The sequence below is a fragment of the Dama dama genome, chromosome 7, assembly GCF_033118175.1.
Source record: "Dama dama isolate Ldn47 chromosome 7, ASM3311817v1, whole genome shotgun sequence".
NCBI classification, from domain to species: domain Eukaryota; kingdom Metazoa; phylum Chordata; class Mammalia; order Artiodactyla; family Cervidae; genus Dama; species Dama dama.
Genome location: NC_083687.1, coordinates 32,395,684 through 32,419,569, shown reverse-complemented (window position 1 = coordinate 32,419,569; position 23,886 = coordinate 32,395,684). Strand labels below are relative to the sequence as shown.

General features: G+C 39.7%; 2 protein-coding genes, 1 non-coding gene and 1 pseudogene across 3 annotated transcripts; 2 read left to right on the top strand and 2 right to left on the bottom strand.

Annotated features, from left to right (window-relative positions):
• Positions 1-4,754: 4,754 nt before the first annotated feature.
• LOC133059786 (putative olfactory receptor 2B8) lies at positions 4,755-10,982 on the top strand (the record flags this gene model as incomplete). Its single annotated transcript, XM_061147370.1, has 2 exons — positions 4,755-5,656; positions 10,970-10,982. Coding segments are annotated over exons 1-2 (915 nt in total), but the record flags the coding sequence as incomplete, so codon positions are not given.
• A 4,973-nt stretch (positions 10,983-15,955) lies between these two features.
• On the bottom strand, positions 15,956-22,532 carry LOC133059784 (putative olfactory receptor 2B8). Its single transcript, XM_061147367.1, has 2 exons — positions 22,519-22,532; positions 15,956-16,895 (listed from the first exon to the last, which is right to left on the bottom strand). Exons 1-2 carry the CDS (start codon positions 22,530-22,532, stop codon positions 15,956-15,958), a joined length of 954 nt encoding a protein of 317 aa, XP_061003350.1.
• Positions 17,688-17,794, top strand: LOC133060070 (U6 spliceosomal RNA). The gene has a single exon (XR_009693732.1). It is a non-coding gene; the product is annotated as a U6 spliceosomal RNA (small nuclear RNA).
• On the bottom strand, positions 20,996-22,193 carry LOC133059770 (glyceraldehyde-3-phosphate dehydrogenase-like; annotated as a pseudogene).
• Positions 22,533-23,886: the final 1,354 nt, after the last annotated feature.

Sequence of the window (23,886 nt, the reverse complement as noted above, 5' to 3'; positions counted from 1 at the left end):
GCACTGAAGAATTGATGCTTTGGAGCTGTGGTGTTGGAGGATACTCTTAAGATTCCTTTGGCCTGCAAAGAGATCCAACCAGTCCAACAAAGGAAATCAGTCCTGAATATTCATTGGAAGATCTGATGCTGAAGCTGAAACTCCAATACTTTGGCCACCTGATGCAAAGAACTGACTCATTGAAAAGACCCTGATGCTGGGAAAGATTGAAGGCAGGAGGAGAAGAGGACGACAGAGGATGAGATGGTTGGATGGCATCACTGACTCAATGGACATGAATTTGAGTAAACTTCAGGAGATGGCAATGGACAAGAGGCCTGACGTGCTGCAGTCCCTGGGGTCGCAAAGAGTTGGACACGACTCAGCAACTGAACTGAACTGAGCCAAATCTTTGATATTTGTTGTCTCAGGGCTTGTTGGGGAAAGGATTTTCTAATACCCTTTCTGAAAGCCTATTAACAACGTCCACATCTTATAATTCCCTGAATCTCCTGGAGAATTGTCTGTCAGGTACATTATCCCCAGGGTTGATACTGGGAACCCCACATGGGGATAAGTAACTATTACTGGAGTTGAGGGAGACTGGGTTCCCAGAGGCTACAAAGAAGCTGTAAATTTCAGTGTAAGGAAGTCCTGTGGTCACTCCAGTTCTCACGAAGCCAGACATACACTCCACAAGAATCATTCCATCTCTCATCCTTATACATCTGGAGGCAAAGGCAACATTCTGTCTCTTTTATTTTTCCCATTATGCTGGAGGCTGACTTGGAAGCCAATGGCTCTTCCCAGAAGAAACTTGCATCCTGACATGAGCATCTGGTAAGTACGATGACCTTTACCTGCTCAAAGTTGTTAAGAAATGAGTCAAACTTGATGATGAGCACTGTGTGACTCTCTTCCTTTTTTTCAAATCTACTTTTTTCTTCTCTCTCTGCAGGCAGGTTTCCTTTGTTATTCAGTCCACACAGCATGAAGTGGGCAATAGCTTAAATTCTAAATTTTCATGTCCTCTACTCAAGAGCTAACCATGCTTCACCTGGCCATCCCCCACCACCTTTCAGAGACCCCTGACTGAAAGGGCTGAGTCTTTGATGAAAGTATGGAGATACTCACAGGGGCCACTTTCTCTTGGAGATTTCTCTTTAAGTAGAAGAGAAAGATCTACACACTAGAGGTAGTTACTTTAAGGTAGAGAGGCCTTCTACACTTTAAGTGCAAAGTGGTGAAAGCCATTGGCATTTTGGGACCCAGAAAACTCAGAGCTGCATCAACATTAGTCACATTAGCAGCTCTGAGAGCACTGGTGCCCGACATAGCATCATTTTTGTCAAAGCAGGCACTGGCAGAACAGTAGTGATGAGCAACTTAGATGAGAAGAGGAAGAAAATAGAGGGTTCTGTTCACCAGGGAGAGGTAACAGAGTTCCTGTGAGAACTTCTGGGGACTCTAGATAGAAACTGTGGCAAATAATAAAAGCAGAGGTTTCTGTTGTGCCAGCCAGATGTAGAGCTGAGGGAAAGTGCAGAGAGAAGAAACCTCCCAAGAAGGACTTTTAATAATTTTCTCCCTTCTGCTTCTTGCAAAGCTCAGAGCCTGCCTTCCCCTCCGGCTTTGCCCACTTGATAGCCCATGGTGAAATGCTTAAGTCTCCACAGATGTCAGAGAACACTTTTTCAGCAAACATTTCTGAATGGCCCCCTATGTGGCAAGAGCAATGCCAAGTGATATGACACAGCTCTAGCCTGTGTTTCCTGAAACTATATCAGCCCATAGGCCCAAGAGTGATAATAAACAACAGGCTGTTATTTTATCTACTATTTTATTTACTATTTCAACCCCACCTGGGACTTCCCAGGTGGCTCAGTGTTAAAGAATCCACCTGCCAATGCAGGAGACACGGGTTCAGTTCCTGGGTCAGAAGGTCGTCTGGAGAAGGAAATGGTGAACCCACTCCAGTATTCTTGCCTGGGAAATCCCATGGACAGAGGAGCCTGGTGGGTACAGTCCACGGGGTCACAAAAGAGTCAGACAGGACTTAGCGACTAAACAACAACAACAATCCCTGCAGTCTGGGCAAAATGAATTGTTTCTGGCAGTTCCCAGGAAGTTATTCCATGAGCTCTGTGTTCTCTGGAGTTTAAAGCACCTGTGCTCTCTCCACTTTGCCTATCTCGGTGTAGAATACCTTTCTCTTCCCTTGAGTTTCATTACTCAATCACTGAAAAAATAGCCCAAGAGAGGCCCTCCAGTATCTTTAGCTTCTGCCACCAGACTCTCTAGCCCTTTGGCTAAGACACAAGACAGTGGGGCTGGGTGAAGAATCAGTAATAGAATCAGAGATGGTGTTGTCTGGCATCCTCTGGCATGCATCTCATTCTACCCCAAAATCAGTCTCTCTTCAGAGACAAATATGTCTACATTTATAAAACTGGATTTCTGTACACAAAGATAAATAAGATTCAGTTCATGGGATCACCAAAGTATCTTACATCACAAAAGTGTCTTAAAACCAAAACAATAAATACATAAATGTTTATATTCAGAGATATTTGTATATACTATATGTACAAAGCATATATTTTATATATTATTACACATTGTATATATACTCTCAATGGCCATATAGCCTGGAATAAAAACCACTATGAAATAAACACTGAGGACACATATTTCTATCTGATATAAGAAAAGACTGCCTAAGTGTTTAAGTATATTAATGTAGTCATACATTACATGTTGATTCAACTGCATTCAACTGCACGCATTACATGTTGATTGTTTCCTGTATGTTAGGCACTATTCTACACATATAATGATTTTGTTTCAAAAAGACAAATTTCTTCGTCTATAAATCTGTCATTTTACTGAGGCAGATTAGAAAATAAATAAGAATTTTCTTTTAAGAAACAAGAAAAATTCTTGATAGTAATGAGTGATCTGAAGATGAAAAGCAGGGCAATACAATAGACAATATCTTGAGGAGAGTATTAGTTGGGGTGGTCAGAGAATTTCAAAATGAGAAAAACCAGATAGACATGAACGTTCGGGTATAATATGTTAAGAAATTCTAAGGATGAGAGGGTTTCCCTGGTGGCTCAGTGAATAAGAATCCGCCTGTCAATGAAGAAAACATGGGTTCGATTGTGATCCGGGAAGATCCCACATGGCTCAGAGCAATGAAGCTCGTGCACCGTAATTATTGAGTCTGTGCTCTAAAGCCCAGGAACCACAACTATTGAACCATGCATCACAGCTAATGAAGACTGCATGCCCCAGACACGGTGCTCCACAAAAAGAGAAACCTGTGTACCGCAACTAAAGAAAGTCCCCACACATCAATGAAGACCCAGCACAGCCAAAAATAAATGAAATGAATAAATTTTTTTTAAAAATTCTAAAGATGGGAAATTGAGCATAGCAAGAGAAAATACTAGAGAGGTAAGAAAAGGATTATGAAGGCTCTTGTACACCATAGTGAGGAATTTGGAATTTGAGTTGATGGCAATTGAAAACCACTGGAAGTTTTCAAGAAGGGAAGTGAGGCAATTCTTTTAGGAAGGATAATTCTTTTGGCAATATGCAAGAAGGCTATAACTCCTAAATTCAGTTTCTAAAACCCTTACAGTTTTGAAACTTCTTCCATATTATCACTTCTTTGACAAAATTATTTTGTGAATCTACTATACATACTAAACTCTTCCAGGCTATGGTACTATTATGAGATATTTCTCCTCTTAGGGATTATTTACTATGAAATTTGCCTCATAGTTTGTGTGTGGTGTGTGTGTCTATGAAAGAGAGAACATACAGACAGACAGAAGTTGATTTCTAAAATGAGACCAGATGATTTTATGAAAAAGAGAATGATTAATGTGAGATCTGAATTTATAGGAAGTACCGAAAGGTTGAAAAAGAGTATTTGCTCTATCATATTAAGCAATTTTAAAAGACATAAAGAAAGAAAACAAAAACTCATTGATGCTTTGCTGAGTTTTCACTGAAAGTGGTAACAATGAGAGTTTCTCAGGTTTAGTCCCTCTGGAACATACAGTATGGGTACAGTGAATTCTAAATCACTTCCAATAAAAGTTTTCCAATCAATAGAAATGATTACAGACTCCATATCAAAGGCTCCATGACTTTACTTATTAAAATATATTGTTCCCATTTGAACAAAATTGTTAATAGTAAATTTTATTATCTGTGCATCTTCAGAAAGAAATATTTTTCTCTGCACAAAGCAGAAGCAAGAAAGCCAGTCTAAATATTTCAATCATCCAGGGAAGGAATAAGGCAGTCCATATTTGTAACTTATTTCGAACATCTAGATTTAATTTTTGAGAAACTTTTGAGTTATCTTTGTAGTTCGTACATCATAAAGACAGTATCCCCAGCAGTTAAGAACTCATATTTTAGAGTCTGTTGGAATCCTGCCTCTGTGATTTATTAAGTACATCACCCTGATAAAAATCACTGCACCTCTTTAACCTTCAGTTCCTTCACATATTCAGCAGAAATCATGATAATGCCGAGCTCACAGAGTTGTGACAAATTGCATAGAACGTGCTTAGGTCAGTGCCTGAAACACAGAAGATACTCTTACATAGTAACTCCCTATCACCCCCTTGTTTGTCAACAAAAGATTTCCTGTGAAAATGCCTCAAGCTTCCTCACAAACTCTACTTACTCAAGGGGAAAGACGTGGATTAAACAAACAGCTTAACAGTTCTCTTAACTCCAACAAGCAGAGTACAATGGAAAGAGCTAACGGCAGCGCCTTCTCTGGATTCATTCTCCTGGGCTTCTCCAACCAGCCCCAGCTGGAAACGGCTCTCTTTGTGGTCATCCTGATCATCTACTTCTTGAGCTGTTTAGGCAATGGCGTCATTATACTTTTGTCGACGATGGATCCTCACCTCCACACCCCTATGTACTTCTTCCTCTCCAACCTCTCTTTCATGGATCTTTGTCTGACGACTTGCACTGTCCCTCAGACCCTGGCCAACTGTAAGGGGAAAGACAAGACCATCACCTATGGCGGCTGTGTGACCCAGCTCTTCATTGCCTTGGGACTTGGGGGAGTAGAGTGTGTCCTCCTGTCTGTCATGGCCTATGACCGCTATGCAGCTGTGTGCCGTCCCCTCCACTACATGGTGATCGTGCATCCCCAGCTTTGCTTGCAGCTGGTTGTAACTGCTTGGCTTACAGGCTTTGGCAATTCTGTAATCCAGACAGCACTGACCATGACTCTTCCCCTCTGTGGTAAAAACCAAGTGGACCATTTCTTCTGTGAAGTTCCAGTGATGCTGAAACTGGCCTGCACCAACACCTCTGTCTATGAGACTGAAGTCTTTGCTGTCAGTACCTTCTTCTTGGTGGTGCCCCTGTCACTCATCTTAGTATCCTACAGTCACATTACCCGTGCAGTCCTGAAGATGAAGTCGGCCCAAGGGAGACAGAAGGCTTTTGGAACCTGTGGTTCTCACCTAATGGTAGTGATTATTTTCTTTGGGACACTCATCTCCATGTACCTTCAGCCTCCTTCCAGCTATTCACAGGATGTGAACAAAAGCATTGCACTGTTCTATACTCTGGTGACTCCCCTGCTTAATCCCCTGATTTACACGTTGAGAAACAAGAAAGTCAAAGGGGCACTAATGAGACAAATGAGGAGAATCCTAGGCTTGAGACAGAGTTAATGCAGTGCTTGCAGGCCCAGGAAGTTCTGCAATGGAAGACTTCTGAGTGACTAAAAACTAGTTAATTTAATCCAACACATCCTTATAAAGCACCAACCATGTGCGAGACAGTGTTCTATGTACTTGAGACATATCAGTGAGACAGAGGCTAAACCATTGAGCTAAACCTTTTGCTAGGGAGAATATATGTTAAATAAGATATTCTAAAAATAAACTATGGTATATCATGTAATACACAATAGTGGGAATGAACAATAATTACACATACAAAACCATGAATGATTCTTATATACATGATTTATAGTGAGCAAACTAGATACAAAATTATTCCTACTATATGATTCCATTTACATAAAATTCAACCCAGGCACAGCAAATCTCTGGCATTGAAAGTCAGAACAGTGGTTCCCCTGGGGACTGGGAGTTCTCCCTTGAAAGATATGTGGGGGAGGGGCATTCTGGAGTTCTGGTCAGGTTGTGATTCTTTATCTGGATGTTGGTGATATAAAGTATTCAATCTGTGAAAATTCATCAAATCTGTACTTGCACTTTCTGTATGGATGCTGGACTTCAAATCATTTACTTCTTAAGAGTTTTAAATAAACCAGACACTAGCAGAATATTTTGATTCTAAATTATCACACTAAGTATTTTTGTTACTTTCACATAAAATTTGGGTTTATATTCTAAGTGATCTAAGTTTCTTCTATCCATTGACCATCATTAATAGATTCGAAGTGTTTAGATATTAGCAATTTTTGGCCAACTCAGATGAACCTTGCCTTAAAGATCTCAATTTAATGAAGATTTCAATTCAAGATCATGTGTCCTGTCTCTCCGGTCTCTTCATTCCATGCAGATACTTAGTGACCAGGTCTTGAGACAAAAATCATAGTGATAGTTTTCAGATGAAAATTCTATTCCTGGGTTTATATTGCCTTGAATTAAGTTTAACTTGACTGAAAAAGACATTTGTTGTGAATATTTGTATATCTGTATTTTTATAAAGTAGCATACAAAAATGCATAATTTATTAGTAGCCAAAAATATTTTCATTTACCAGAGATTTTCATATTTTTCAGTATTTAATAGTATATGATAAAATGGCAGATACTGAAGGGAATTTATAAAACAATGTAAAAAACAGAAATAATTGTCTGGTGAGCTCAATGTGCCTTTGTGCAAATATGTTCTTCTTCAATATTTCTTATTTAATAATGGAAAGTTGGATGGTTTTTCATGTATTATTCTGCTAATGAAATAATAGAACAAGGATTTTTCTTTATTTAAGTGAAAATAGATTACTAAATTGTTGAGTTCTGTACTATTCTTATCTCTGCTTGTATTGAATATGAGTGATTTCTGATTATATTTTTTGTAATAGAGAAGATATGATTTTTTTATATCAACCCCTTGGAGTTTTCTTTCAAACCATGACAGCTAGCGTCACTGATAACCATATCATTTTTTGGCACAAAAGTTCCATACTAATAATCATCTAGATGCTTAATTTTTTCCTTTCCAGCAAATAAATGCTGAAAATTTATCATTTCATTCAACGTAGCCTTTTGTGAATTTCATTTCCCAATAAGGCACATTAGGTTACAGCTGAACACAGTTCCTACTGCAAGGACAGACACTCCTCCTTAGCCACAGACTCAGCCAAATATGGATCCATTTGATCTCTCATTCTCCACAAAGGATTTGAGCATCCAGCTTTTCTGGTATAGGAGTGGGTGGGAAGAAGTGCCTGAAACAACCCCTGGCCAACACTGAGGAACAATTGTACTTTGAAAGGTCAAACTAATTTTAGCAACCATATTTATGAAGCCATTAGAAACGTTGTGAAAGTGATGAGGGTGATGTAGATATGCGTAACAGAAAGCACTGAACACTTCTGAGGTGAGCTGAAGGGAAACTGCTTCTTTTTTTTCTCATAGGGCATTTGATGAGATTGAGTGTGAGCTGAGGATTGAGCATGGCCCATAGAGAGGGACTTTGCCATGAAAACATGAAAAACCAAACACTCATGTAAGTCTAGAGTGACAAGCTGAAAACTTAAAGAGACTTAACTGTGTGGCTAAATGTTTCCAGTGGACATTTCTATTTCCAGTGGACGCCCTGGGAAGCCAGAAAGCCAGACCAAAGTTTCAAAAATACAGAATGATCTATCCTGCAACTCCATTGTGCTTAGGAAACAAAAACTCTCTAGGGTAAGGGGTCCTTTCTCTAACACATAGTTCTCTTCGTTAAGGCAGTTGCCAAATTTTAAAGCTTCACGAAGCAGGGGCTAAAAAGCTAAGCTAGATGTCTTTGAGGGGCAGAACTTAAGCTCCAAGAGTCTTTCAGGGCTGAGAAAATAAGACTCCTGAGATTTTCTGCCAAACCCAGGAGAAGATTGTATCTCTCGTATCTCTAGAACAGAACAAGATAAAGGCTGAATAGGACAAGGACCAACTGTACAGCAGAGGAAACTATAGTCAACATTTTGTAACTATTTCTGTAGCCAATAAAGGTTAAGAATCTGAAAAATGATATATACACACAAACATATTGTGGTCATCATTTCATGATGTATGTAACTCAGATCACTATTCTATACATCTCAAACTTATGCCATACTGTATATAAGACATAAAGTCATAAAACCTCTAGAAGAAAATATTATTCCTCAGCAAGGCTGGAAGAAGATAAAAGAATAGCTATCTTTAAAAAGGTAAAGGATAACAACAGTTGGTGAAGTTGGAAGAGGAACACCTATGTACCATTGATGGAAATGTAAGTTGGTAAGCCACTGTGAAAAATAATATGAAGATACCAAAAAAACTAAAGATAGAGCTTCCATATTATCCAGCAATCCAAATTCTAGGTACATCAAATAAAATGAAATCTATCTGCACTTCCATGTTCAATGGCCTCATTTTTCACAATAGACAAGATACAGAAAAAACATAAGTGACCAAAGAGGTGAATGGCTAGAGAAAAAGTTCTATGCATATCCAAAGGAATATTATTCATCAATGAGAAAGAATGAAATACTGCCCTTTGCAATAACATGGATGAAACTTGACAGCATTATGCTCAGTGAAATAAGTCAGAAGAGAAAGACAAATACTGTATGATCTCACACACACGTGGCATCAGAAAAACTGAACTTGTTACAAACAGAGGGAAGAATGGGGGTTACCAGGGGCAAAGAGGTAGAAGAAATGGGGAGATACTGGCAAAAAGGTATAAACTTCCAGCTAAAAATTAATTTCTGAGGAATCAAAAAAATAAACCTTTCTAAATTTTTAAGAGGAATAAATATTTGACAAGATAAAGATCTTAGCTAACACTATGTAGTAATCGCTTTACAATATATAGGTATATCAAATCACACTTTGTACTCTTTAAACTTGCTCCATTTATATCTCATTAGACATAGAGGAAAATAAATGAAAATAAGAGTTATTATTCATTTCTTTCATCTTATTTACTTATTTTTCCTCTCCTAAGTCAGATTTTCATATTGTTTAAGACAAAAATTTCTACATAGTTAATAAATGAAAATACTCTAGCTTTATCCTATGTACAAAGACTGCCTTCTGGTTCTGCTCCAAATTTCAATCCAGAGCTTGAAAGAATGGCACTTCTACAAGTTTAACATTTTGTGTATCCATCATAACAGCAAAAGGAGCATGATCTCTTCCATGAAGCTCCTTAATGCAGCAAATTCTATCAGTTTCCTTTTTAATGTGACTTGCAGGAATAAAAAATACCACATTGACTTGTGTGTATTTGTACTTATTTCAGAAAACACTGAAATTACACCATATATAAACCTATATCTTCTAAGTGATACAAGCTAAAGAAAACATTTCCTTCTACTGTTCATCCTCAGGAAAGAGTTCAGAGATCGATCTAAAAGTGGTTGCATATAGAGTGCATATTTGTGGATGTGCACATCTGGCTGTGTGTAATAACATAGTAATGTGTGTTATTTACAGCCAAATAGAAACCAAAATAGAACATGCTGTGGAGGAACATGAGGAGAAATATCCTTTGGGAAGTACTGGAGGCTTTTTCCAAGATGGGGAGTAAATTCAGAGAGAGGTTGATCTCATGATAAAAATGACACATTGATGGCTATGGTGCTCACTTTATTTATATTAACCAAACAGGATTCTCAATGAATAGATGCATCATTAAGAAAGGTTCTAAAGAGAATCTTGGGAGACTATTTAACAATCCTCAAATGCATGAAATAGGAATTAAAAATATTTAGTAAGCACTTTCAGATGTTCAAGCTGGATTTAGAAAAGGCAGAGGAACCAGAGATCAAATTGCCAACATCCAATGGATCATTGAAAAAAAATATCTATTTCTACTTTATTGACTATGCCAAAGCCATTTACTGTGTGGATCACAATAAACTGTGGAAAATTCTGAAAGAGATGGACATACCAGACCACCTGACCTGCCTCCTGAGAAACCTGTATGCAGGTCAGGAAGCAACAGTTAGAACTGAACATGGAACAACAGACTGGTTCCAAATAGGAAAAGGAGTATGTCAAGGCTGTATATTGTCACCCTGCTGATTTAACTTACATGTAGAGTACATCATGAGAAACGCTGGGCTGGAGGAAGCACAGCTGGAATCAAGCTGAAGCTGGAATCAAGACTGCTGGCAGAAATATCAATAATCTCAGATATGCAGATGACACCACCCTTATGGTGGAAAGTGAAGAAGAACTAAAGAGCCTCTTGATGAAAGTGAAAGAGGAGAGTGAAAAAGTTGGCTTAAGGCTCAACATTCAGAAAACTAAGATCATGGCATCTGGTCCCATCACTTCATGGCAGATAGATGGGGAAACAGTGGAAACAGTGGCAGAGTTTATTTTTCTGGGCTCCAAAATCACTGCAGATGGTGATTGCAGCAATGAAATTAAAAGATGCTTACTCCTTGGAAGGAAAGTTATGACCAACCTGGATAGCATATTAAAAAGCAGAGACATTACTTTGCCAACAAAGGTCTGTCTAGTCAAGGCTATGGTTTTTCCAGTGGTCATGTATGGATGTGAGAGTTGGACTATAAAGAAAGCTGAGTGCAGAAGAATTGATGCTTTTGAACTGTGGTGTTGGAGAAGACTCTTGAGAGTCCCTTGGACTGCAAGGAGGTCCAACCAGTTCATCCTAAAGATCAGTCCTGGGTGTTCATTGGAAGGGCTGATGTTGAAGCTGAAACTCCAATACTTTGGCCACCTGATGCGAAGAACTGACTCATTTGAAAAGACCCTGATGCTGGGAAAGATTGAGGGCAGGAGGAGAAAGGGATGACAGAGGATGAGATGGTTGGATGGCATCACTGACTCAATGGACATGGGTTTGGGTAGACTCCGGGAGTTGGTGAAGGACAGGGAGGCCTGGCATGCTGCGGTTCATGGCGTCACAAAGAGTTGGACACAAGTGAGCAACTGAACTGAACTGTACTGAAGCACTATTAGTGACCGGCTAACACAAAATCAGGACAGGGTTCCTGAGAAAGGTTTAGACAACTAACAGTGACAATCCATTGATTGTGAATATCCCCAATAACCTAATCACTGGAAATGCTTAAGATGCTTCATTGAGACTAAAGCCACAGGTACAACAACAGCTTCTCTGGTGGCTCAGAGGGTGAAATATCTGCTTGCAATGCAAGATATCCAGGTTCAGCCCCCAAGGAAGATCCCTGGGTCAGGAAGATCCCCTGGAGAAGGAAATGGCAACCCACTCCAGTATTCTTGCCTGAGGAATGCCATGGACAGAGGAGCCTCCTGGGCTACAGTCCATCAGGTCACAAAGAGTTGGACACGACGGAGCGACTTTCACATCTCAAAACTGAAGAGTTTCACTCTCAGAAGAAGCTAAAATTATCCTCAGAAACGGCCACCTATTTAGAACTTGCAGCTTCTAAAGACATTGTGGATTTAATTCACTACAAAATGATTAAAAGAATCCACCAAACAATGTAAATCAGTAGAATAGATTGTCTAAAAGGAGCATGAATACCCAATCCCTACAGCTGCCTCAGGGACACCTTCCCCTGAACCCTCTGATTCAGGAGACATACAACTTCTCATTTCTGTATTTACACAGAGCACCCCTTCCCAGGAAACCATGTCCACAAGACATTTCCGTACACCGTGTTTCCCTAAGTCCACCATATCAAGTTTGAACTATGTTACAATACTGAAAGGACGGAAGAAGTTCTCAATCATAATACAAACAGGCATCACAAAAGATCGCACCTACAGAGGAAAGGGTTGACAGGAAACTAACATCTATCCTTCCATCCTCAGTGACCCTGGTTAGAGCAGAACCCTGGGCAAACAGTTAACACTGAAATCTACTGACTAGGAGATAAATGAGGATATTACAGGGGTAGCTATATGCTGATTATCATTCTAGTAATGTTTTTCACAGGGTGGATAGGGTCTGTTTAGAGTGTGATAAACCTACAGTATACAGACTACAGTTGTTCTAATAAATAAAAGTCCTAAAGCCAGAACACGACTACAAAGGTGAGGACACATATCAAGTGAGAAACTCTCAAGTCTTCCTTGTGCTGACTTGTACGATACAAGTTAAACAAGTGAGAGTCCCTAATTTATTTCCTATATTCTATTTTAAAAACCTAAATTCAGGAAGCAGTGTCTGACTGGTTTGGGGCCTCACAAACATTGCACATGTTGTTGCTCTTGTTTTGTATTATTTTCTAATTGTTAGTCAATCTGGTGCTGGTAAGAACTGTTTCCCGAAGAAACCAGAATTGAAAGAGACACGTTTACCCCAGTGTTCATCGCAGCACTGTTTACAATAGCCAGGACATGGAAGCAGCCTAGATGTCCATCGGCAGACGAATGGATAAGAAAGCTGTGGTACATATACACAATAGAATATTACTCATCTATTAAAAAGAATGCATTTGAATTAGTTCTAATGAGGTGGATGAAACTGGAGCCTATTATACAGAGCGAAGTAAATCAGAAAGAAAAACACCAATACAGTATATTAATGCATATATATGGAATTTAGAAAGACGGTAACGATGACCCTATATGCAAGACAGCAAAAGAGACACAGATATAAAGAACAGACTTTTGGACTCTGTGGAAGAAGTTGAGGGTGGGATGATTTGAGAGAATAGCATTGAAACATGTATATTATCATCTGTGAAACAGATCGCCAGTCCAGGTTCAGTGCATGAGGCAGGGTACTCAGGGCTGATGCACTGGGATGACCCTGAGGGATGGGATGGGGAAGGAAGTGGGAGGGGGCTTTAGGATGGGGAACACATGTACAACCATGGCTGATTCATGTGAATGTATGACAAGAGCCACCACAATATTGTAATTAACCTCCAATTAAAACAAATACATAAAGGAATTGTGTTTCGTGGGATTCTGACTGACACTTCAGGCTTCCAAGGTGACACATTGCCTGAGCACACTGTGTTCACCTTGTATTCCTCAGAAGGCAAAAATGATGAAAGATTATGAATTGCTCTTGGGCGTATTGACAGTTCAAACTACAGATGGGATCAAATAATTTAGCCAAGGCCTAGGTACACCCACTGCAGCCATTTCACAGATATTAAGAATTCAAAAGGAGGGAATGCCCTAGTGTTCCAGGGTATAGGTTCCATGCTTCTTCTGCAGGGCGCATGGGTTCAATCCCTGTTCTGGGAACTAAAGAGGGAAAGCTTGGAAAGGTAGATATCATTTGAAAAATTTACAAAACATAACTGAACTTTAGGTACGTGGTATCTTTTTTTTTTTTTTTTCATTTATTTTTATTAGTTGGAGGCTAATTACTTTACAATATTGTAGTGGTTTTTGTCATACATTGACATGAATTAGCCATGGATTTACATGTATTCCCCATCCCACTCCCCCCTCCCACCTCCCTCTCTACCCAATCCCTCTGGGTCTTCCCAGTGCACCAGGTCTGAGCACTTGTCTCATGCATCCAACCTGGGCTGGTGATCTGTTTCACCCTAGATAATATACATGTTTCAGTGCTGTTCTCTTGAAATATCCCACCCTCAAGCAAGGTGAAAAGACAGCCCTCAGATTGGGAGAAAATAATAGCAAATGAAGCAACAGACAAAGGATTAATCTCAAAAATATACAAGCAACTCCTGCAGGTACATGGTATCTTTTAAGTGATCTTTCTTTTATTATTTTAGCCTGGGATCTAGATACCTTTATTATCTGTAATTTATTCTGAAGGAATATACACATCCAAATGATGCTCAAGCATTTGCTTAAAACAAATAAATCTGTTTTGTGGCAGTCCTTAGGAGCAACCAGTAGCTGCTCACTCAGGAAAACAGGCTTTGTGACTTCATGAGACCTTGAGGGTTTCTGCAGCAAAGAAAGTATCACTGAGGGATTTTTAAGTGACTATTTGGGCATAACTATCAAGACCTGATTGAGTAATAAGGAGAGGGGGAAATTTCTCACTGTTCAGAGTACACAGCACTCCAAACTGCTTTTAATCAGGTATTTGTTCAGCATTACTGTGGAGTCAAAATATTTGGTTTCACAAGTGTTTAATTCAAGGGTGAAGAGTGTGATGCTGTTAGGAATATAGACAGAATCTTGACGCTGTATATAACTTCCCCATACTGCGATTTTCAGCTTGCAAGACCACTTCTCAGGCAAATTCGTTGAGGGGGTTCAGGACCCAGGAAGATGGTTAGCTGCTAGGACAGGGAACTGTGTGATAGTTGCCATGCTTTTGTCTCCACTAGGAGACATAAATGTACTTACTTGCCTAGTGGTACATGCTGGGAAAATCTACCAAAAATCATAAATATTTCTGTGATGATGGCACAGTCAAAGCTCTAACCTCAAAAGAAAAATACACCATTTGTGCCATTTAACTTACACAAAAAAACAGAATCTATACCTGAAAATAAATGCATGCTATAAACTGAGCTAGAATAGGGATCTAAGAGCTAGTATGGCAGATTAATTTTTCTGCAATGTTTATTTTGTTACTCATAATTCAGAACTCTGTGACAGTTACTTCCCAAATAGACAGCTATACTAAAGCTTATGCATGTATTTTAACAGACAAATATTTAATTTTTTCAATTTCCTTCTGATGGGTCTGAGGACATCTCCACCAAACATGGGATTTCCTGGGAATCAGGGGCCATTTTGAATACTTTTATACTGGACTAAATCTGAATTTCATCAGACGTTTGGCAGAGGAGAGATTCTAAGGTCTTAACCAATTGATGCCTAAATCAAAGAGTTTATAAAATGGCATGACGAGAATAATCTAAACATATTTTACCCTTTAAAACTTTTGCTGCATCACAGGAGCTAAAATATGTGGAATATGCAGTAGAACTTGGGTCCTGTGCTACTCAGATATAATGCCCTCAAAATTTCCTCATTTAAAAATCTCATTTTAGAGAGGAACTAGGTGGCTCACAAAATTAAAATAGCCAACTTTGTACCTCACATCAGTGTTTTTATCCTGCTGTGTACAAAAAGGCATGTAAGAACTACGTGGTGTTCTTACCAAAGAAGGGCTACCACTGTCCCTGCCAGCAGCGCATCATCCCCTTCCCTCAGTGAGTCCTATGCGCCGCCTTCTCTGAATGATCCTCCACAATATGGCGGCTGCACTGCTGAGGGTGCAGTTGCACCTGATGTCTGAATGGCTTTACCGGGATTAATGCAGCAAGATTTTCTTTGAGATTCGACTTTATTTTCCCCACAAGTGCTCCACCTACATCAGTGAAAAATGTCTGATCAAACCATCAAACCATGGAATTTTAGTAGAGCCATGATCCAAATAAAAGAATGAATAGTATCTCCTAGTAACTCCTAGAAAATATTATTAATAATATTTCTTACAGTGTTTTGGTGGTTTTATGTTCTAATTTATGCTTCATGTAATATAGACCCATGTCTTTTTGCAAATAGATGTGGAACAATGTACCCAAATGGGAGTGCAAACAAGAAAAGTTACTGGAGATTTTTAAAACAGTAATTACAAAGCAGATACTGTCAGAACACTGAATCAGCATCTCTGGAAGTTGAAATGAATACATGAACTTAAAATCTGAACACTCACTTTTCAACAGGAATGAAGTAAACAAATTCCCTTCAGAATTGTCAGAGGGAATTTTAGATGGCTCATGCGGGACACACAGATACATCTAAAGAGCACTGGTGTTCAAGGTCCTTCCATTAAACTGTCCTCCTCACCTATCATCTGGAGTCAAAGTCCTTCCAAAGCACCTTCTTCATCGCTCCCTTCATATCCCTGTTCCTCAGCGTATAAATGAGGGGGTTGGTCATGGGGATAATGACAGTGTAGAAGAGAGACATGAACTTGTCCTGATCCTGGGAGTTGTTGCTGCTGGGCTGATAATACACATAGATGGCTGTGCCAAAGAAGAGGGAGACCACCGTGAGGTGGGATCCACATGTTCCAAATGCTTTTCTCTGCCCTGCAGTGGACTTGATTCTTAAGACCGCCCTGACAATCAGACCATAGGAGAACATGATTAATGCAACAGGTGTGAGAAGCATTATGACACCAGCAAAGAAGGTCACATACACATTCACGGTGATGTCAACACAGGCAAGTTTGAGAAAATGAGGGACCTCACAAAAGAAGTGGTCTAATTTATTTCTTCCACAACGAGGTAAAAGGAAGACAAGCTCTGTCTGCAATAAGGAGTTGGCAAAACCAGTGACCCATGAAGCAGAAGCCATCAGGGCACACAGACGGGGGTGCATGATTACCGTGTAGTGAAGGGGCCTGCAAACAGCTGCATAGCGGTCAAATGCCATAACTCCTAGGAGAATACATTCTGTACCTCCCAACGCCAGAGAGATGTGCATTTGAACTATACATCCACCAAAGGAAATGGATTTGTCTGCTCCACTGAGATTAAATAGGAACTGGGGAACAATGCTGGTGGTGTAACACATGTCCAGAAAGCTCAGGTTAGAGAGGAAAAAGTACATAGGGGTGTGAAGATGTGGGTCCAAGTAGGACAATGCAATGATGGTTGTGTTTCCCAGCAAAGTGAAGATGTAGAAGATCAAAAGGACCGCAAAGAGGACTAGCTCAAGTTGAAGCCTGTCAGAGAAGCCCAGTAAGATAAATCCAGTGACAGAACTTTCATTTTTCTGTTCCATCCTTTGTTAGCACTTGGCTCCTGTCAAATCAAGCATTTAGCAATTTATTAAAGGTATCTTCCCAAAAAAGTGCAGGGATAAAGAGGAAAATTTGTCATGTTCAAACACATGGTCATTTGATTTATATGCAACTATTTGAATTAATGATGTACCTGTTGAAATTGAGCTCTAATCTATCACAAAAATTTATATATTGATAATTAATATAAGAAAATAATACATAATAATAATAAAATTGAATAATGAACCTTGGTTTACATCAATCATACATATAAAGTGCCTTTTTCAGATTGAGTTTAATAGGATTAAAGTATGATCATTATATATGTACATTTTAGAGAAAATGGGAAAGAGGGAAATCAAGGGAGAGTGTGTAGAAAGAGTAAGAAAGATGTAGACAAAGGGAGAAAGTTTATTTTAAATATGTATCTCATAATTCTACATAACTGGATATGCAGATACATCACATGTAATAGTGGCTTCCCCTTGTGGCTCAGCTGGTATAGAATCTGCCTGCAATGCAGGAGACCTGGGTTCTATCCCTGTGTTGGGAAGATCCCCAGGAGAATGAAAAGGCTACCCAATCCATTATTCTGGCCTGGACAATTCCATGGACTATGTAGTCCATGGGGTCACAAAGAGTCAGACAGGACCGAACGACTTTCACTTCACATGGAATAGAATAATACAAAGTAATCTCTAAAATGCATTCAGATATAGAAATATATGAGCTAGAATGTACTTGTACAAAGGACTATATTACATTCAAAGTATCACTATGATACTGCCTCATGTGCTCGCTTCGGCAGCACATATACTAAAATTGGAACGATACAGAGAAGATTAGCATGGCCCCTGCGCAAGGATGACACGCAAATTCGTGAAATGTTCCATATAATTTTTCAGAAAGATAAAGAACATTACAGCATACTAACACATATATATGGAATTTAGAAAGATGGTAACGATAACCCTATATGCAAAACAGAAAAAGAGACACAGAAGTACAGAACAGACTTTTGAACTCTGTGGGAGAAGGTGAGGGTGGGATGCTTCGAAAGAACAGCATGTATATTATCTATGGTGAAACAGATCACCAGCCCAGGTGGGATGCATGAGACAAGTGCTCGGGCCTGGTGCACTGGGAAGACCCAGGGGAATCGGGTGGAGAGGGAGGTGGGAGGGGGGGATCGGGATGGGGAATATGTGTAACTCTATGGCTGATTCATATCAATGTATGACAAAACCCACTGAAATGTTGTGAAGTAATTAGCCTCCAACTAATAAAAAAAAAAAAAAAAGATACTGCCTCATGTAAACATTTTGGCAGAATAGTTACTCTACTCCTAATACACAATATTAGTGAATGCTATATCCTGGTCTTTTTGTATAGTACTAAAAAGTAAACTGCTCAGGACCTGAAAAATCACTTTCAATTATATTGCCTAACTCTTGCCCTTAAGATACCTAAAATTACTATTGCAATTTAACAAGAACTCCGAAAATTGATTCACTGCACATAGTCAGTTCCTGGGCTTCCCTGTTGGCTCAGTGGTAAAGAACCGCCTGCCAATGCAGGAGACGCAGGAAACACCCATTCAGTCCCCGGATCGGGAAAATACCTTGAAGAAGAAAATGGCAACCCACTTCAGTACAGAAGATCCTGGTGGGATAGAAGCCATGGAGTCCAAAAGTGTAGGACATGACTTAGCGACTAAACAACGGAAGTAGTCAGTTCACAGTAGAAGTTCAAAATCCAGTGACCTGCACTTACATTTTCTTTCTGTTGATTTCATTTTCATATACTACCAACAACTAAAATGCCTGGAATTCCTATAGGAGACAGGATTATTCACTATCAACATTTTAATGGCAATGAAGAACACATAAATGAGGAAGAAATGGATCAATCACAATCTCAGAAATAACACTTCTAATCAGTATGGACAGGGATTGGCCAGGTTAGGGACAAGAAGATGAAATGGTAATTCCTTTGCATGCTATTGAATGAATGTTCTCAAGACAAAGAGAATCAGGGAAGAAAATCAGAGCAGACAAATTTGCTGAGCAAGGATGTGATCTCAAATGCAATAGCATGAACCGGATCCCATAGAAAGCTGGAAAATGACTCTCCAAATAGAACTATCTGCTGGTAAAAATAGCCTGTCTTCACTTACACAATCAATGCTGCCTGAGCATTTCAAGTGGGGCAGATAAAGAACTGAATTTTAAATTTAATTTTAACTCAGGTAAATTTAAGTACCTAGTCATTTAAATGAGTCTACTTACTACTATACGGAATAGCAAGCTGCGGAACATGCATTGGGTCAGATGTAGTCCCACCTTGACAAAAGGGCAGCCTTTTATACACCCCACGAGTCTGTCATTGACTGCAAGCTGCCCCAAACACATTCAGGGGAATTCCTGGCAATGTGGCTCCATTCAACTGATGGCAATTTTCTGAAGAAGGAAAGAGCTGTGAAGCTATCAGTCAACACTCACGATAAATATGGTGTGGACTGGTGCACCAGCCAGTAGAAAAGATCTGAGCTGGACACTGAAAGCATTCATACAAAAACATAGAGTCCATTCATAAGTGTGTGCAAGGATGGAGGACAGTCACCAGTGTACATTACACATCCCCTTGTCATTTGCCTAATATACCAATAAATTAAACATTCAGATCACCTTTTTGACCCATGTTTCTCCTCTCAAACTGGTATTTCTCCTCAATTAAAGAATGATCATTTTTCATTAACAATAAATTCAAAAATGCATTGACACAATAACCACAAAATGGACATTTACTGCTGTAACTGCAAAACCAGCATGTGGAAATGTACACATGTTCGTTTCTTTAAGAAAATGAACATTTTAAAACTACAGATATTGACAATACACTTTAAGAAACATTCTGTAATTTCAGAGAAAATAAGGAGCTGAGGAAAAAATGAAAGTGCATAGTCTAATATTTTCACATTCACATATATGCTATTGTTCAATTACTGAAGGACATGTTTTATTACAGTCAAAAATCTTGTATTTAAATTTCTCCATATATACATACTGAGACATAACAAATATACTACAATAGGATGAAATGTCTAGGAACAAAATGTTGGCTTCCATAAGGAACAGTTAAGTTCTTAAAGTTGGTGAATTTCTATAGGAATTTCTGTTTCTTTTGCCAACTGACATGTATGTTACTCAATGTAACCTTTAAAGAACACTTGCAACTGAAAACAAGCTGACTTACCAATTCCTAAAGTACCACAGAGATCCAGTTCCAGTCCTCAGTTTTATTCACCTTATGTGAGTGTACTAAGCTCGTTCTCTACCTCATTTCCAAGTTCCTGCCTTTAATACAGTACCGGCCATTGGAACCTGGGTATGCAGACTAAGGATGCAGGTTGTACAAAATGAGTATGTAAGTTGACTCTATCAGCGCTGGAATATCCTTAAGTTTTTCTTAAGCAAAAAGATGCTTTCTCTTGATAACTTCAAATACCTTCACAGGGTACTGAAGATCAGCAATGTGTCTAGCTGGTAGGATGACATAGGAAGGCAATTTCAAACTCTCAGGATTCCTTCTGAATATAATGTCTTGGCTGTATGACAGACAGCTCATTATGAAAGCATGAGATTGGTATGAAATGGCAGTAAACTGGTCTGGTGAAAACTGTTTACCTGACTGAAGTCTCTGAAGAATGGATGTCCTGTACTGTTAATTAGCTGATGTCACCTAGCTGCCCAGAGATGACAATCCTCAGGGAAAATGAATATCAAAGAGAATGCAAAAGGATACCTAATCTGCCTCTTTCGTAACTTCTCATAAATGACAGAGGTCAGATAACTCCCTAGACTTTGCAGTTATATTAGCTCTCCTCTTTTAATGGCTTAGGTATTTTACTAAACACGAGATTTTTTGACACAATTGCAAAAAAAAACCAAAAACTGCATATATAAATAAGAACTTATTCAGTTACTTAAGTTTAAATATAAGTTAATTTTCACCTAATATTCATAACCAAATTCTTTTTTCTTTGTTTTATAATTAAATTTATTTATTTATATATATATATATTTTGGGGGGGAGGGTATAGGGTACTTCTATTGATGGTACACGACAAGGCAGGGCTCCCTAAGCCCCTCCCCTTCCTCAGGGCCTTGGGGATGGAAACTGTGGAGGTCGGGAGATTCTCAGTGTGGTGGAGGATCGAGGTGGGGCAAGGACTCCCCAGCAGCTGAGGAACTCTCTCTTCCTCTCGTGCTCCTGCTGGGGCTGGGGGTTCAGGGACCTCACTCCTTGGAGGCCATGTGGACCATGAGGTCCACCACCCTGTTGCTGTAGCCGAATTCATTGTCGTACCAGGAAATGAGCTTGACAAAGTGGTCTTTGAGGGCAATGCCAGCTCCAGCATCGAAGGTAGAAGAGTGAGTACCGCTGTTGAAGTTGCAGGAGACAACCTGGTCCTCAGTGTAGCCTAGAATGCCCTTCAGAGGGCCCTCTGACGCCTGCTTCACCACCTTCTTGATCTCATCGTACTTGGCAGGTTTCTCCAGGCGGCAGGTCAGATCCACAATGGACACGTTGGGGGTGGGGACGTGGAAGGCCATGCCAGTGAGCTTCCCGTTGAACTCAGGGATGACCTTGCCCACGGCCTTAGCAGCGCCAGTAGAAGCAGGGATGATGTTCTGGGCAGTCCCTCGGCCATCATGCCACAGCTTCCCGGAGGGGCCATCCACGGTCTTCTGGGTGGCAGTGATAGCGTGGACGGTGGTCATGAGTCCCTCCACGATGCCGAAGTGGTCATGAATGACCTTGGCCAGGGGGCCCAAGCAGTTGGTTGTGCAGGAGGCATTGCTGACAATCTTGAGGGTGTTGTTATACTTCTCGTGGTTCACGCCCATCACAAACATGGGGGCATCGGCAGAAGGCGCAGAGATGATGACCCTCTTGGTGCCACCCTTCAAGTGAGCCCCAGGCTTCTCCATGGTAGTGAAGACCCCGGTGAACCCCACCACGTACTCAGCACCAGCATCACCCCACTTGATGTTGGCGGGATCTCGCTCCTGGAAGATGGTGATGGCCTTTCCATTGATGACAAGCTTCCCGTTCTCCGCCTTGACTGTGCCGTGGAACTTGCCGTGGGTGGAATCATACTGGAACATGTAGACCATGTAGTGAAGCTCAATGAAGGGTTATTGATGGCGATGATGTCCACTTGCTAGAATTAAAAGCAGCCCTGGTGACCAGGCGCCCAATGCGGCCGAATCCGTTCACTCCGACATTCACCATCTTGTCTCAGAGATGCGGCTGGCACAGCACGAAAGTTATGGCTATCTGTCGAACAGGCAGGAGCAGAGAGCCAAATTTATTTATTTTTAATTGAAGGGGAATTGTTTTACAGTATTGCATTGGCTTCTGCCAAACATCAATATGAATCAGCCATAGGTATACCTATGTCCCTTCCCTCTTGAGCCTCCCTCCATATCCTACTCCTCTAGGTTTTACAGAGCCCCTGTTTGAGTCCCTGAGTCATAAAGCAAATTATAACCAACTTCTAAGAGATCACAGAATTAAAGTTTAGGCAGATTTTAGTGTTCAAGGTAATATATTAAACAGCAACACCCACATTTTACTCCCAAACTTCTAATGTGGCTAATGAAAAATATAAAGTCCTCTCTGACATTGTTCATTTGCTATCAGAGAGTTGCAATAATTTACTTAAACAAACAGAAAAACTATTGACTTTTTAAATGGAACTTCCAGGGTTTCCTACAGTTCAACTTGTCTTTCCATTTACAATGGACATGATTGAGTTAATCAAGATAGCCATAACTGCTAAAGTAAATTGAAAGAAACTTGAAGGGTATTGTGTGTATTGAAGTTTGAAGATCAATCAATTTCAAAACGACTTATACACTTGACTACACAAGGAAAAGGCAGGAATATTTAACATCTGTCTATGGAAGGCTTTGGCCTAACCATCAAATGCAGCTTCAAAAAATATAAAATCTCTTCTTCTCCCCACTAGAACACATTTTGTTTCAGAGTAATAGACCACTGCTAGTTAGTAGTATAAGCTGTCTCAGAGAAAGCTATTTAGGTTTGAAGCATCTTGGTTTTTATATGTTATTAGTCAGAAAAGCACAGAGCTTACATTTTATAGCCAGCCATTGCCCATATAAGCATAAATTCTTTTTTTTAATAACATTCTATCCGTAGAGAGAAACTATCTCTTCCTTAAAATAGCCTTAATTAGAATTTTCTCAGTAATCTCTCCACTAGTTAAATCCCAACATAATATTTATAAGGAGGCCTAGTAAAGACCAACATGTCACAGGGTGTCCAGAAATGGAGAGAATCAGAGGCCTGCTGTTAACGCATCTTCCCGGTTCAATCTTGCTGATGCAAATATTAATTGGCAAAATAAAGTTGCATAATAATTTGATATTTTCTAGTAATGCTTCCTTGAAATTATATGCTTTTTTCCCTATGCTATTTTTCAAAATTCTTGTTTTATACTGGAATATAATACAACAAAAGCATGATCTATTTTTTTAAAAATCTACAACTGAAGATTCATCAAAATAAAATCATTATTAAAGACCCTGTTAAGAGGATAATAAGATGAGCTACAAACAGGAAGAAAATATTTTCAAACTGCTTCTCATAGATCTTGAGTGATCAAGCCTGGGCCCTGGTCCCAAAATTAAATCTTACTCAGAGATCACGAATCTGACATCATTCACCATAAGCTATCAGCAGTATACTTACATATTTGAAAAGTTATTCCCTGATGGCCCAACTTCCAATCAGCCTCCATCTAGATGCTGAATGAGATTCTCCCTTTGAGAACATTAAAGGGCTTGACAAGCCTTCAAATGTGGGAGCCACTAAGAATAAGGTGGAGCAGAAATACTCCACAATTGTTGACAAGCTACACCTCTGCCTGAGAGAGAAGGTGGGGGACAGAAACAGTGGTAAA